This window comes from Triticum aestivum, chromosome 7A (genome assembly GCF_018294505.1).
Source record: "Triticum aestivum cultivar Chinese Spring chromosome 7A, IWGSC CS RefSeq v2.1, whole genome shotgun sequence".
Taxonomy (NCBI): Eukaryota; Viridiplantae; Streptophyta; class Magnoliopsida; order Poales; family Poaceae; genus Triticum; species Triticum aestivum.
Window position 1 is genome coordinate 454074337 of NC_057812.1, and position 12987 is coordinate 454087323.

At 45.6% G+C, this 12987-nt stretch overlaps 2 protein-coding genes across 18 annotated transcripts; one reads left to right on the top strand and one right to left on the bottom strand.

The window, feature by feature from the left end:
• The first annotated feature begins 439 nt into the window (after positions 1 to 439).
• Positions 440 to 12096, top strand: LOC123147516 (O-fucosyltransferase 6). Of its 16 annotated transcripts, none has more exons than XR_006473232.1 (8): positions 440 to 961; positions 1089 to 1150; positions 2215 to 2227; positions 2328 to 2416; positions 10711 to 10766; positions 10873 to 10918; positions 11443 to 11699; positions 11794 to 12096. XR_006473232.1 is itself a non-coding variant. In XM_044566789.1 (5 exons), exons 1-4 carry the CDS (start codon positions 2112 to 2114, stop codon positions 11510 to 11512), a joined length of 321 nt encoding a protein of 106 aa, XP_044422724.1. In that variant the 5' UTR covers positions 1157 to 2111; the 3' UTR covers positions 11513 to 11699; positions 11794 to 12096. The 16 variants fall into 16 exon arrangements, 1 of the variants encoding a protein (XP_044422724.1); XR_006473228.1 differs by lacking the exon at positions 2215 to 2227 and adding an exon at positions 11221 to 11292 and having other exon boundaries at positions 441 to 961; XR_006473220.1 differs by lacking the exon at positions 2215 to 2227 and adding an exon at positions 11221 to 11292 and having other exon boundaries at positions 442 to 961; positions 10873 to 10971.
• On the bottom strand, positions 9193 to 12379 carry LOC123147515 (uncharacterized). 2 transcript variants are annotated; one of them, XM_044566788.1, is made up of 8 exons: positions 12091 to 12379; positions 10761 to 10824; positions 10630 to 10677; positions 10449 to 10544; positions 10265 to 10354; positions 9904 to 10176; positions 9517 to 9801; positions 9193 to 9401 (listed from the first exon to the last, which is right to left on the bottom strand). In XM_044566788.1, exons 2-8 carry the CDS (start codon positions 10816 to 10818, stop codon positions 9214 to 9216), a joined length of 1038 nt encoding a protein of 345 aa, XP_044422723.1. In that variant the 5' UTR covers positions 10819 to 10824; positions 12091 to 12379; the 3' UTR covers positions 9193 to 9213. The 2 variants fall into 2 exon arrangements, with proteins under 2 accessions (XP_044422723.1, XP_044422722.1); XM_044566787.1 differs by lacking the exon at positions 12091 to 12379 and adding an exon at positions 11314 to 11543.
• Positions 12380 to 12987: the final 608 nt, after the last annotated feature.

A 12987-nucleotide genomic window follows, 5' to 3' on the forward strand; every position in this document is an offset into this window, starting at 1 on the left:
CGTACTTGCAAGCTCCACCCAAGCGGAGGTCCCTGTACAAATCTAGCACACCAGCCAATGGCACCTGTGTATTCCCAGTTAATAGCTACCGTATATGCATTGCAAATGTATGCTGCACATATCACAACGTCTGAACACATGGCCTAGATAACGGCCTCCAGGTCGCTCGGCCTCCAAAAGGCCTCACTCATTACATAAGCATCGTAAAATATATACTCACTCTGTTCCTAAATATAAGTCTTTTAGAGATTCTAATGCAGACCAAATACGAAGCAAAATGAATGAATGTACACTTTAAAATATATCTATATATATGCATATGTAGTCTTTATTTTTAACAAGATCTATTTTTAGGAACTGAGGGAGTAGTAAAAACAAAAGTGAGACTAACACATTTTTCTATTTGCAAAAAGAATAATTTTCTTTTTCACCCACCCAACCTAATCCCACCCACTCTCTCCCACTCACACCCACTCACTCTCTCCCCACCGCATCACCGGCCTCCTCTTCTCCGACGCGACGACGGCGCCTGCATGGCTGCATCTCCGCTGCTAGCTCTGGCTTTTGGGCTGACCTCCGCATCTTCAAACCCCACCTTTTCCCGCCCACTCTCTCCCCCTAACATCCGCTCACTCTCTCCCCGTCCTCTTCCCGCCGCGTCGCCGGCCTCCCCCTCTCCCCCACGACGGCGGCGCCCGCATCTCCGCCGCTAGCTCTGGCCTTTGGGCCGACCTCCACGTCTTGAAACCCCAATCCCTTCCAGTTTGAGCCAGCCCCGATCTCATCCCTGCCGCCTCCATCTTCGCTGTAGACAGCCCCACCCTCATCCGCTCCGGTCTCGTACGCGACGTGATGCTCCATCCATTGGTACGCGGCGGCGGTGGTTCGGTCCCGGAGGCGTCTCAGTATCGTCAGGCCCGGCGCGGAGCAGGCGTTCAAGATCGAACTCTCCGACGCGGAGGTAAGCGCCGTGATATCCGTGATTTGGGGAGGAGTGGTCCAGGTGCGGTCTGGCTCGAATTGGTGTGGTTTCGAGAAATGCGTGCCATTGCTGGGGGCTTGGAGGAGTAATGTTTCTGTTTCTGCAGATATGCGGACCGAGTGGCTGTGCGTGAGGGCAAGATGGAGGCTAAAGGCTGGCGTGGAGGAGGTACTCTTCAGTTGCTTCATTGGTGTTTATTTAAGTTTTGTGCTTCTGTTAGATGTAGCCGAGTTGAAAATGTGCCGTGCTCACTTCGCCCAATTTAATTTTCTGTTTAAGGATTAGTTATTGAATGGTAGATGTTATGTACAAATGCTCGAGTAGTGAGTAGGCAACAAATGAAATTACTACTTCTGCATGATGGCACGGATAGGGCAGTTTGCATTGCATTCTGTATTTTGGGACACAGTATTTTTTGGCAAGTTTTATACTAATAGTGACTTGATCAGTAGTAGATGAAATTGCCGTATGATCTAAGCATGCCTCTTCTAAATGTACTTTAATATGGTGCTCCAAATTTGTAAGAAATAGCAACAAATCTCGACACCTTTTGCAAAGGATTGTGGTGCTAGCTATCATGGAACAGAGCCTAATAAAACTATGAATACTCTGTCTTGACTTGGTGTAAAGATGAATCCCCTGCCGTGTAACATTTCTCTGTTAATCTCTCCCTCATGTTTTCTGTTGGTTTAGTTAAAAAAATTGATCGCGACAGTATTTTTTTAAATGCTGCAGAAAAACTTCAATATGATAGATACCACAGTAACTTAAACAACAGTATTTTTTTAAGCCAAACACTTGAAAGTATGTAGTACTATGGCTTTTTCCAGAAACCACAAAACACATGTTAGAGCTTGTATTCTCTTGCAATATTTTGAAACCATTAGTAATCTTCAGTCAGACTATGAAAATTATAGGCTAATTCGATGAACAGTTTGGCACCTCCTGAGTATAGTAGTGTGTAAGGATGTGGCAAAGCTTGCAGTCTGAGGTCTCTGCAATTTTTATTTTGAAAGTGAGTAAGCTTAGGAGTGTCTCGTCATGTTTCACAGCTAACTATGTAGTAGCTACGTGTATTTCCTGATTACATATTATGATATTCTCATAACTATGCCCATTATCCTGATTAATGTGTGCTTCTTCTCAAATAATTGATGTTGTTGTTGCTGCACGTATTTTAAATGCAACACTCGTTGTTCCCAAATTGGACCAAACCTCCTTCTGGAAAGCAGCAGGTTTTTTCAAGTACCTGCAATTTCTTATCCTAGTCTTCTAGGTCTGCTCATGTTTTTAAGAAGACTGAAACGTGTTTTTTGTGTTTATACCATTTCTCTGCACTCTGCAGTGACTTTGCTGAAATTTTTAACGCCGACTGGTTCATCTCATTTCTATCAAAGGATGTAAGGATTGTGAATGGGCTTCCAAAGATAGGAGGTAAACTGTGGGCTCCTATTCCTGAAAAACTTCAAAATTACTTTGCTTCCAAACGCACACAAGCTTTCTGTGAAGTAGAGTTTCTCTGTTGGCTTTTGAACCATTAGCTATTGCCATGGATGTTTACTGTACACCTTTTTTTCAGCATCACTACGATTTCCAGCGACTACTTGCAATGTTCCATGTAGGGTTAAGTATTAATATCTGGTACAGATTAAGGGGAGTTCCACCACCTTTATTCCGAGATACAAGTTTTTTTTAACTGAAATTAATTTGTAATGGGATGGAAGGGAGTTAATATTGCTACTAAATATTTAACGGTTTGCTACTAAATATTGAACCGTCCAGCCTAAGGCAGTGAAGTCACCGCCCTTAACGGTTTGCCCATCTGTACCATTAATCCAGTGGGATATACTCTGGTTGCTTTGCCCATCTGTACCATCAATTATCGAAGAACCAATGGCCACATTTCATTGTTGATTAACAGTGACTAACTTAACTTGAGATGCAAATAACCAATTGGTGTAACTGGAGTTCTAATACCAAAGATAGTCTCGGTCATGATCAAGCAACCAGAGTTATTCTGCATAAGGGAAATAAATAAATAGTAAAATAATAATAACATTGACTGTGCATGCTTTGGGGCCGCATCATAAATATTTATATAATGTAGAACACTCCAGTGGAGTCTAGTTTTACAACAACGGAGTGACCCAGGCAGTGTGCATTATTTGTACAAGAAAACAAAGCCGAGTTTAGATGTTGTAGATGATTGATTACAAAACAACAAAAGAATAATATGCATAAGCAAACCAACAAAACGGAAAATAATGTCACATACAGCAAAACTTGGCAACTTGCAAAGTCTCAAATTTGAGGCAATATTATTAAATCACGCCTTGTAGTATAAACATAATAAAGTTCAATTGCTAACATCGAAATATAGAGATCTGTACAAGAACATCGAAAGCACCAAATTATCTGTAGCATAAGAGTAAATCCTCTGTCATATCTAAGAGCGGACTTTAGCCTGTAAGGACTTCCTTATAGATGATGTTCTTCATCGAGGTCTGTAAGGACAAGACAGGTCTTTTTCGCTTCTTAGATTTACCGCTTTGCTTCTTGGCATTCTCCTTCTCCTTCTCCTTCTCAATGAGGATCTTTATATTTTTCTTCGCGGTGGCTCGGGACAATGCGACATAGAGTAGACCATGAGAGAACACCGGATTAGGTAGGTACACGCCAACAATCGGAATCGTCTGTCCTTGAGCCTTGTTAATCGTCATAGCAAAGCTAAGCCTTACAGGAAATTGCTTCCTCTTGAACTTGAATGGAAACATGTCGTTGTCAGACGAGCATAGGGGTATTCGAGGAAGGAATACCCTCCTACCTGCCTATTGTCCGATCACTATTTCTGCGTCGATGGCGTTCCTCTCGAAACCTCGCACCACAAGCCTCGTCCCGTTACACAGACCATTAGCCGGATCAATGTTCCTCAGAAGTATGACAGGGCAGTTGAGCTTCAGTTTGAGTGCATGCGGAGGCAGACCGTTGGGAGTCAATCCATTTAGGAACTCAGGAGCATAGTAGCCATACGGGTCGTCTTCTGCACTATCAAAGCTATGGTAGATTACTTCTTCTCCCCGAAAACGCTCTACCATGCGCATGTTTATCTTGTCGACGTTGTCGTTCGTGGTGGAGAGGATTGCGCGTGAAGTCATGTAATTCGGATTGGACATGTTCTCATCTAGTCTTGGGAACACATGATCAATCAGCTTCTCCAGGTCGTCACCCTCGCCTGTAGACGGCACACAAATATCTTCAAGGAGTCGTATGTTTCCTTGATCGTCAACTTCCTCGGTGCCATTGCCTACCCTTAGCAAGTAATCCGCAAACCAGGTGTCATTATGAGCCCTCATGTTGGTGATGAGCCTTAGCTGGCGCATACCCTTCCAGAGGTGTGAACTTCGGAGGGTTGCATCGATTATCTGACCCCGGGACCCCCTCCTGACGACCGGAAGCACCTGTCTGAAGTCCCCGCCAAACACAACAGTTTTTCCTCCAAAGGGTCGGTCCCGTCTTCCCATGATGTCACGCATGCTGTTGTCCAATGCCTCGACCGCCTGTCGCTTAGTCATGGTGGCCTCATCCCATAGTATCAATGAGGCCATCCTTAGTAGCTTGGCGGTACCACTCTGCTTCGTGAAGGTGCATGAGGCGCCATCGTCGCAGCTCAATGGGATCTTGAACCTCGAGTGGGCAGTCCTGCCTCCAGGCATGATAGAAGCGGCGACGCCTGACGTCGCGGTAGCGATAGCGATGCTTCCCTCGCTTCGAACCTTGGCGAGCAGCGCCCTGTACAGGAAGGTCTTCCCTGTACCTCCCGGGCCATCAACAAAGAACACACCCCCATCACTGTGTTCAACAAAAGCTAGTATCTCATCGTATGCAGCCCTTTGCTCTGAGTTTAGCGACGAAGCCAATTTAGTGTCGTTGATGTCAAAATCGACGTTGGATTCCTCGATCACTTCTCTGGCCTCGCCCTCGGTTGGGTCGAACGCTTCGTCAATGCATGGAAGAGCGAAATCAGCTATGTCTTTGCCCATGGACTGCAACATACCCATAATGTCAAGCAATACCATCTGTTCCACCTCAATCGGGTACGTGTGTGATCGCCGATAGTCATCAGACATAGGCTCGAAGTGCCTATCCCATAAACCACGCACGTCGCCTGGCTCACAGTGCACCAAAATTGTTGCAAAGAGCCTCCTGAGCGAACATGGCATCGCCCACTGCTCTGCCTCGGTAAGACAGTCGTCGAGCGTGTTATCTGCCTCGATGAGTCCCAACCTTTCGGCAACCTCTCTAAAGCTCCCGCATAGCCTACCATCCACGGTGAGCAGGTCCTCATAGGATGTCTTGCCAGCAACATGGTTTAGCAGCACACGCAGATAGTATCGCTCCTCCTCTGCAGGATTGGCAGACACAATTCGACCTATCTGATAATGCTCCACCCGCTCTTTCCAATACTTCTTACCCTTCTGCCATGTGAACCTTCCAGGAAAATCCTTGTACAATATATTCCTAGCCCACGGGTGGTTTTGGTTAGCTTTGAAATACTCTGTCAACATGGATTTGGAAGCATTCTCAGAGGCGACTACGTCGGTCAAGTGAGCTTGCTCATTGAATGCCACCCTGTGCATATTCGGGAGATGAAGAGGCAACTGTAGGACAGGCGGGTCATTGGCACACAAGGGGAAGCCAAATATCCTCCACATCGCCTCTGGAGGAGTAACCCACCTCGCGTCTACGTATCTTTTGATCTCATCAATATTACCATCGGCGTCGGGCTGGTCGATGCTGAAAGAAGCCCTATCATGGCCCTTGTATATGTACTTGTAAAGGTATTTGACGGCATTTATGCTAGAGCAAACCTCAACGTTGATGTGGCAATTGAACATCTGCAGAAGGTAAGGGTTATACGGCACAACCCATCTGTTGTCCAACATTTTACTCCGGACCTTAGCCTGCCGACCATTATCTCGATGACGATAAACTGGGTATGAGTCCTTGCCCTGGGTTGTGTTTTCATTGAACGGCCGCGGGTATCTGCACTTGCACTCGTTCTGTTGCATGCACACATTTTTTGGGTTGAGAGCACCGCATGGTCCGTGCATCATATGTTTCACCACCAATGCGTGGAGTTCAGGATACTTCTGCTTGTCTGGGAGCTCGGCAGAAATGAGCCGGTCGTACTGCTCTGGAACGACAAGCTTATAGGCAGAATCCATGATCAACAAAAAGTGTGCATGGGGGAGGCCCCTCTTCTGGAACTCGACTACGTATACATGTGCGACAACAACACCCAGGATATTCTTCTTGAACAACATCTCTTTCATAGCCTCTAGCTTGCCATGGAACACATGAGCCACAAGATCAGGTCGGTCTTGCGCTGTCTGGCCAGGAAACAACTCATTCGTTATCTCTTCCCAGTTAGGGTTGCAGGTCATGGTCAAGAAGATGTCAGGCTTCCCGTAGGTATGGACAATTGCCATGGCATCCATATGGCTCCGCTTCATGTCGCGGTCGCCACCTGGGTACGTTCCAGGGAGCACCATCCTTACTCCAACAACGCTTGCCCGGGTCTCCCCGGATGTAATTGCATCAACAACTCCTTTATACAGGTCAGCACGGATCTTTGTCTGGTTCTTCCTGTACCATTTCAACCTACAACTCTCAATCTTGATGTACATGTCTACCCCCCATTGCTGGAGCAATCGTGCTCCACAGAGTATGGGATTGAATATCCCAGGTCGTGTCTGGAGCATGTAACAGTAGTAGTCTCTCACCGAGACGCATAACCTGCTATTCCCCTCTGCACATGGATGAGTAACGCGGACATTAAGATTCATATGAGAAGTATACAATTCATCTAAACGAAAGAATACACATAAGGCTTACCTGCATCGTCATCATCATCATCATCACGCCTACCTCTTGGTTGTTGCACAACCGGCCAAGGGACATCACGTGTAGGAAGTTTTAGGTGCCCACCAAGCTCCCCCCTTGGGTAGAAGAGTGGGTAAGAGAGCGGGTCATATGAGCCAGCCGTCACATGTATACTGTGCCTCTGGTTGTCATTCCCGCAAAGTGTAATCCTATGGTCGAACCTCTTCGCTAGGTCAGTGCCCTCCACCCAAATTGCAGCGACCTCAGATGACAGAGGTCTATTATACTTCCGTTGGTCTAGTCTCTGGTCAGTGTTGAGGTCTATCCTGTAATCGTCGAGGTTGTCCATGTGCGCACCCAAACCCCTAAACTGCTGGGAGTACGGGTTTTCCCTGAGTATGTCCACTAACTTTCTGACGACATCCTGGTCTAATTGCTCGGTGGCAGCCTTGCGATGGGTTAGGCTTGGGTCATCGTCGTAGAAGTACAACTGTAGATGCTCTGGACGTGATGTTGGCCCGAAGGAATGAACGTTGTGGTAGATGGTGCCGTGCGCCCGGAACGTGTACACCCCAGACTTCATGTTTGTGTAGCTTTCATCAAGGCTGACGCCGAGGGTTGTGAAGGAGAAGTGGCCGTTGAAGAACCGTATGTTCTCCCGAAAATGCCTTGAGTCCGCATCCATGCTAGACCAAAGCCTCATTAGCTCCGGGATGGGCTCCGGTTGCTTCAGCTGGATCTGCCCACTGCGACAGGAGAATCCTGGGGCCTCGGACACAAACTTCTTGGCCTTGCAGTGATCGCAATTTGCGGCGTGCTTCAGTATGTGTGTGTGGTCTGGGAGGTTTGAGTAGACATAGTCCAATGGATCATGGTCGACATAGGTATTGTGACTTGAGTCTTCCAATTCGTCGTGCTCCATGTCATCGGCATCTGAGCCTGGAAACAATGGCTTATAATTAGTGTGATATTCCCAACAGGTGGATGTTGCTCAAGTGGGTGTACATACCTTCACCAGCAAACAGGTAATACTCATCGTCAAAGAGGCTGTCAGGGTTGACATCCTCATTCATGAGACGACTAAGGTAAGCGTCCATGTCGTCTGCTCAGGCGTGAAACTAATAAATGAGGGTTCAGTCTCAAGGGACGCAAGGAGAGTAAGGATGGGAGTGTTACCTTCACTTCTGATTGTGTACTCCGGCGTGCTAGATGAGGTCGAGTTACCGTGTGCTTCAACTACGACAGGTTGTCCGATCTCGGTCATTTCCGGTTTGGAGATGGAACTGACGGTTTGGGTCTTCACCCTACCTGCAAACCTTTCATTATGGCGATCTAGTAGAGCATTCCTATCACCACGTGGTACATGCGTACATGTTTTTTGCTTGCCAATATTCTCCCGACGCTTCTTCACCGCCATACTGCCCTTGCAAGCTCGCTCTCTCGTCCTACGCCGAGCTCTGGGCTCATGACTCTGCTCGTCCACTCCATTATCCGCTATTGTTACCGGATCACTGGTTTGCTGGTCGGCACTTTGTAGGTGCTCATTGATTTCGATGATGTCGCCATCTAACCATCACCGAAGGTTCTGCTTAGGTATGCACCTACAACATTATCGAATCATTTGTAAATATCTGATGAATGATTACATGATGAAACATGATGGTTGATAGGATAACTACCATCGGTTTCGGTGTTGCGAATGTATGTGGGGACAACATTGACGGTAGGAGCATGTTCTATTTGTTCACTGTATTGTTGCGCGAGGGTTGAAAGCGTGAGAGTCGGACAATGTGCATGAGGGTTGGACAATGTGCTAGTTAGATCTGGACGTGGCATTGCGATCGATTCAGCACACGGGGTGTTTTTCTTTGCAGATCCGAAGTCATGGTTTTAGGGTGTTGCATGCGTCATTCTCGTAGCTTCTGATTTTTTTCTTGAAGATCAATCGTTCCGTCACCCACTTTTTTCCGATAACTTGCTCGCCTCCGCGCGTTTCTCTGCTCAATTTGCTCGTTTGTTAAGACACCACATGTGAGTGTAGTGGAACTGTGGAAGGAGGCAATACTGCATCATCATGTGACAATGATGTATTGCTCGACCTAGTTGGGTTGGCTGGTAATACAACAATGTGAAAACATAATCAGAACTTCATTGGTCAATAAGAATGAAGCTAGTAGAATATCAACAAATATCAATATCGACAATACGAACTTTGTTTCATCTATTGTTTTATTTTTGAAGGTTGGACAAAGATTCAAATGGTTGAGTTGAATGAAAAATATATTAACCATATATTCTGAAATAGAGCGGGTATGTAATATAATTGCAGTGCTGAAACAGAAAACATTCTAACCTGATACCGTAAGGGCAGGCAGATTTTCATGTAGATGCTTGACGGCGGCCTCATCTTTTTTCTTTCGATAAGTAGATCGCCTCCGAGCTTTTATCTCTTCCCTTTTATCGTCAAGGTCCACAGAGGATGTTTTATACCCATTAGTGATATCACCGAGAGCGGGCCTATGAACATTTTGCACATCTGCTTGTATATTGAAGGTGGTACACTCGTCATTTATCTTCCGATAATAACCTTATAGTTTGCAACAAAGGGCCTATATATATCATCGTACTGCTGAAACATACTATATTCATACCTGATATCGCAAGGGCAGGCAGATTTTCATGTAGATGCTTGACGGCGGCGTCCTCTTTTTTCTTCCGATAAGTAGCTCGCCTCCGAGCTTTTAGCTGCTCCTTTTTTTCATCAAGGTCCACAGAGGTTGGTTGATACCCATTAGTGATATCACCGAGAGGGGCCCGGAGAACATTTTGCACAACTGCTTCCCGTACAACGGTAACCTCATCATCTTTCTTCCGATAAGCTGCCCGCCTCCGCGTGTTTATTATCTCCCTCTTTTCCTCGTTATGTTGCATGCTAGCTAGTTAATTGTCATTGAAGGAGCAACATGTGAGACTTGTCGAACCAAAAAAGCATGATGTATTAATTGTTTACCGTATTGATTAAAAACAAACATTCATACCAGACATTGTAAGGGAAGTTTGAATGTCACCATGGAGCTTGACCGCATCATCCTCTTTTTTCTTCCGATAAGCAGCTCTCCTGGCATTTATCTGCTCCCTTTTTTCGTCAGACAATTTACCTTTCATAGTTTGTTTGGCGACATTCACTCCAGATGTTGTAGTCATGTAATCGGATGTTGCATCGGACACGGGTAAAACTTGTAAGGCATCACGTATTGACGCATTAATCCCCACATGTCTTCCTCCATGTATATGAGACGCATCTTCAGCTACTGGAACAACACAAAAGCCATAAACTGGGTTAATACCCCTGTAAGCATGATATACGGTTTACATAGAAATGCCGCCGTCAGTTAATACCATTTGAACTTTGTGCTACATCTGTGGCACAAACTTGTGTGAGACAACTGGGAGGCACAAACGAAGGTTCATTACATTTTGCGGGGCTGTCTGCTTGATGTAAAAATAACAGTTATTGAACAGAACGAGTCAGTGTAGTGCTAACTGAAGAGCGTCAATTAGGCATTTTATGTTTAATACTCACCTGTAATCAGATGGGAAGGTCGTTGAACATTTGTGCTATCACCATCAGTCGGTTGGGGAAGAACCGGTTGTTCGGTTTGTTCAAGTATCCTCCGTTCTGAAGGATGTTCGTAAAACCGTGGGTATAATTGATCACATTAAAAGCATAAAATTATGATTACTATATCCGCACAAACTCATACCTGGACTACTTGGGTAAATCTCATCAACATTTGCCCCCTCCATCTGATCTGCAACGACTTCATTACTCATCAACAAAGCAGCGCGGGATAGTGCTTGACATATACAGCAAGATTTAGAGACGAAGTTATACCTGGAGGTACATCTGACAAAGTCGTTTGTTCCGCTGCTTTGCTTTGTGGATTCCCCATATGTACCTATGAATTGATAGCAAAAAATAGAGATTTACTAATGGTTTAATGCAGGTTGCTATTCATCAGATCGTGCCAAAGTACTTCAAGATGGCTACTGGTTTGTGATCTGATTTTTTGAATGGACTTTCCTATATATGATATTGCAAATAGGTAAGTACATATTGCCAATGGTTGCTGAAGAGCACAAACACTTGATGTGTGTATAGTACGCACACTTATTGAAATTTCAGTACTTCATATATAGACTTTGGTTGTCACCATTTTCAGTAGGGATTTTGCTTAGTTACTTCATATAGACTTCATATAACTTAACTGTTTGCATTCAGTACTTCATATACACTTCATATGAAATTTCAGTACTTCACATAGACTTCATATAACTTATCTGTCTGCATACAGTTTTCTGGTCAGACTGAGTTTCCTATGGAAGTATACTAAGCACACCTGATGTTCACACTTGATTTTGCTTAGGTACTTGCATGAATTACTTACCTGTTTGCATTCAGTTTTCTGGGAAACCAGATTTTCCTCTTGAAGTATAATAAGCACACCTGATTTTCCTCTTGAAGTATACATTCAGTTTTCTGGGTAACCTGAATTACATCTCCTGTCCTTTTCCAGCACAAGAGATCTACCCCAGCACCGCTTCCCCATCTCTGGTGGTTCCTTTGGCTTCCTCCATGGCTGCTGAGAAGATGGGTCACCAATTTGCACCACTGTACCTCATGGCCAATTTGCACCAGCATTAACGAGGTCGCAGCCGAGGCCGTCCGTCGTCGTGCCAGGCTCAATTTGGAGGACACCAAGGGTCGTATACCTATTGATCTTCTCTCTTGCCCTGTATCACAGGCTAATTAATGGGTATTCTCCCAATTCAGGTAGCATGCCTCTCTTCTGTTTCGTACGACAGCTAATTTGTCTATAATTCTTTAGGATGCGCTTACAAATCCTCCTTACCTTTTCCCATTTTAGTTGCAACGGAAGTCTTCAGCTGGGGAAGTGGATCAAACTATCAACTGGGAACTGGCAATGCCCACATATTAGATACTGCATGACTGCTTATCTCTGAATATCCGGATGTCCAAGACGACCAACATTGTGCCAGGCTAAAGTTTATGTCGTCCTGAGATGTAATCCATCAGGAGCCGTTTTGATCGACTAAAGTTTATTATGTCCAGGTCATGACACAAACACATGTGTAGACCCGCCTTGTTTTGATCGTCTAAAGTTTACTACGTCCAGGTCCCGGATGAGACCTAGGCAGCATACCTGAGATTAAAAGCGCACTGCCCTCGGAGGGCGGCGACGGCGTCTCCCGGAGTTCGGCGGCGGCGGCGATCCCGAACGTCGGCGGCGACAGGGGATCAAACCGCCCCGACCTGGAGACGCGGATCAAACCGCCCCGCCCTGGAGACGCGGCGGCAAACCGCCCCGACCTGGAGACGCGGCGGCGGCGTCTCCCCTCGGACGGCGGCTTAGGTACGAATCGAAGTTCGTCCGTGGTCGGCTGCAAGGGTCGGCGGCAGGGAGATCGTAGACGGGGCGGCGGCGAAGGACGTCGTACGTACTGAGGGACTTCGATGTCTCGTAGGGACGGGAATCGTGAGGGTTTTTTTGGTGCGTTTGCGGGGGGAGAGGGGCAGCGGAGACGAAAAAAAACCAGCGGAAAAAAAAACGGTTGAAAATGGTGGGACGAAAATAAACCGTACTATTCAACCAATTCGTTCATTAAGAGTAGAGATTTTGTATTAATATTATTTTACGAGAGAACTCAAATTATGTATGGCAGTATGAACAATTCCCTCCACCTCATAATGTAAGACATTATTACATCCTACAAAAATGGAATTCACTGTCCCAAACTGACAGCTAAAATGTACGTAGGATTTCAATCAACTTGTCAGCATTTGCAAAATAAATTGGTTACGTGCATCTTAACTATGCAGATGCCGAATGTAATACTTAAACTTTTTAAGTAATAAAGTGCCCTTTATTAAAAAAAATGCAAAATAAATTCTTCGCCAGATGTGAGTCTGTAACTGTCGACCCAGCCAGGAACAACGGTGTCTACCCTGCCTGTGCAACCTGCGGTTTCAACCCTGGGAGTCGCCAAGGGAACCTCCTATATGTCGCACTTTGTGACAAATAGTTGGTGATTCGCACCCC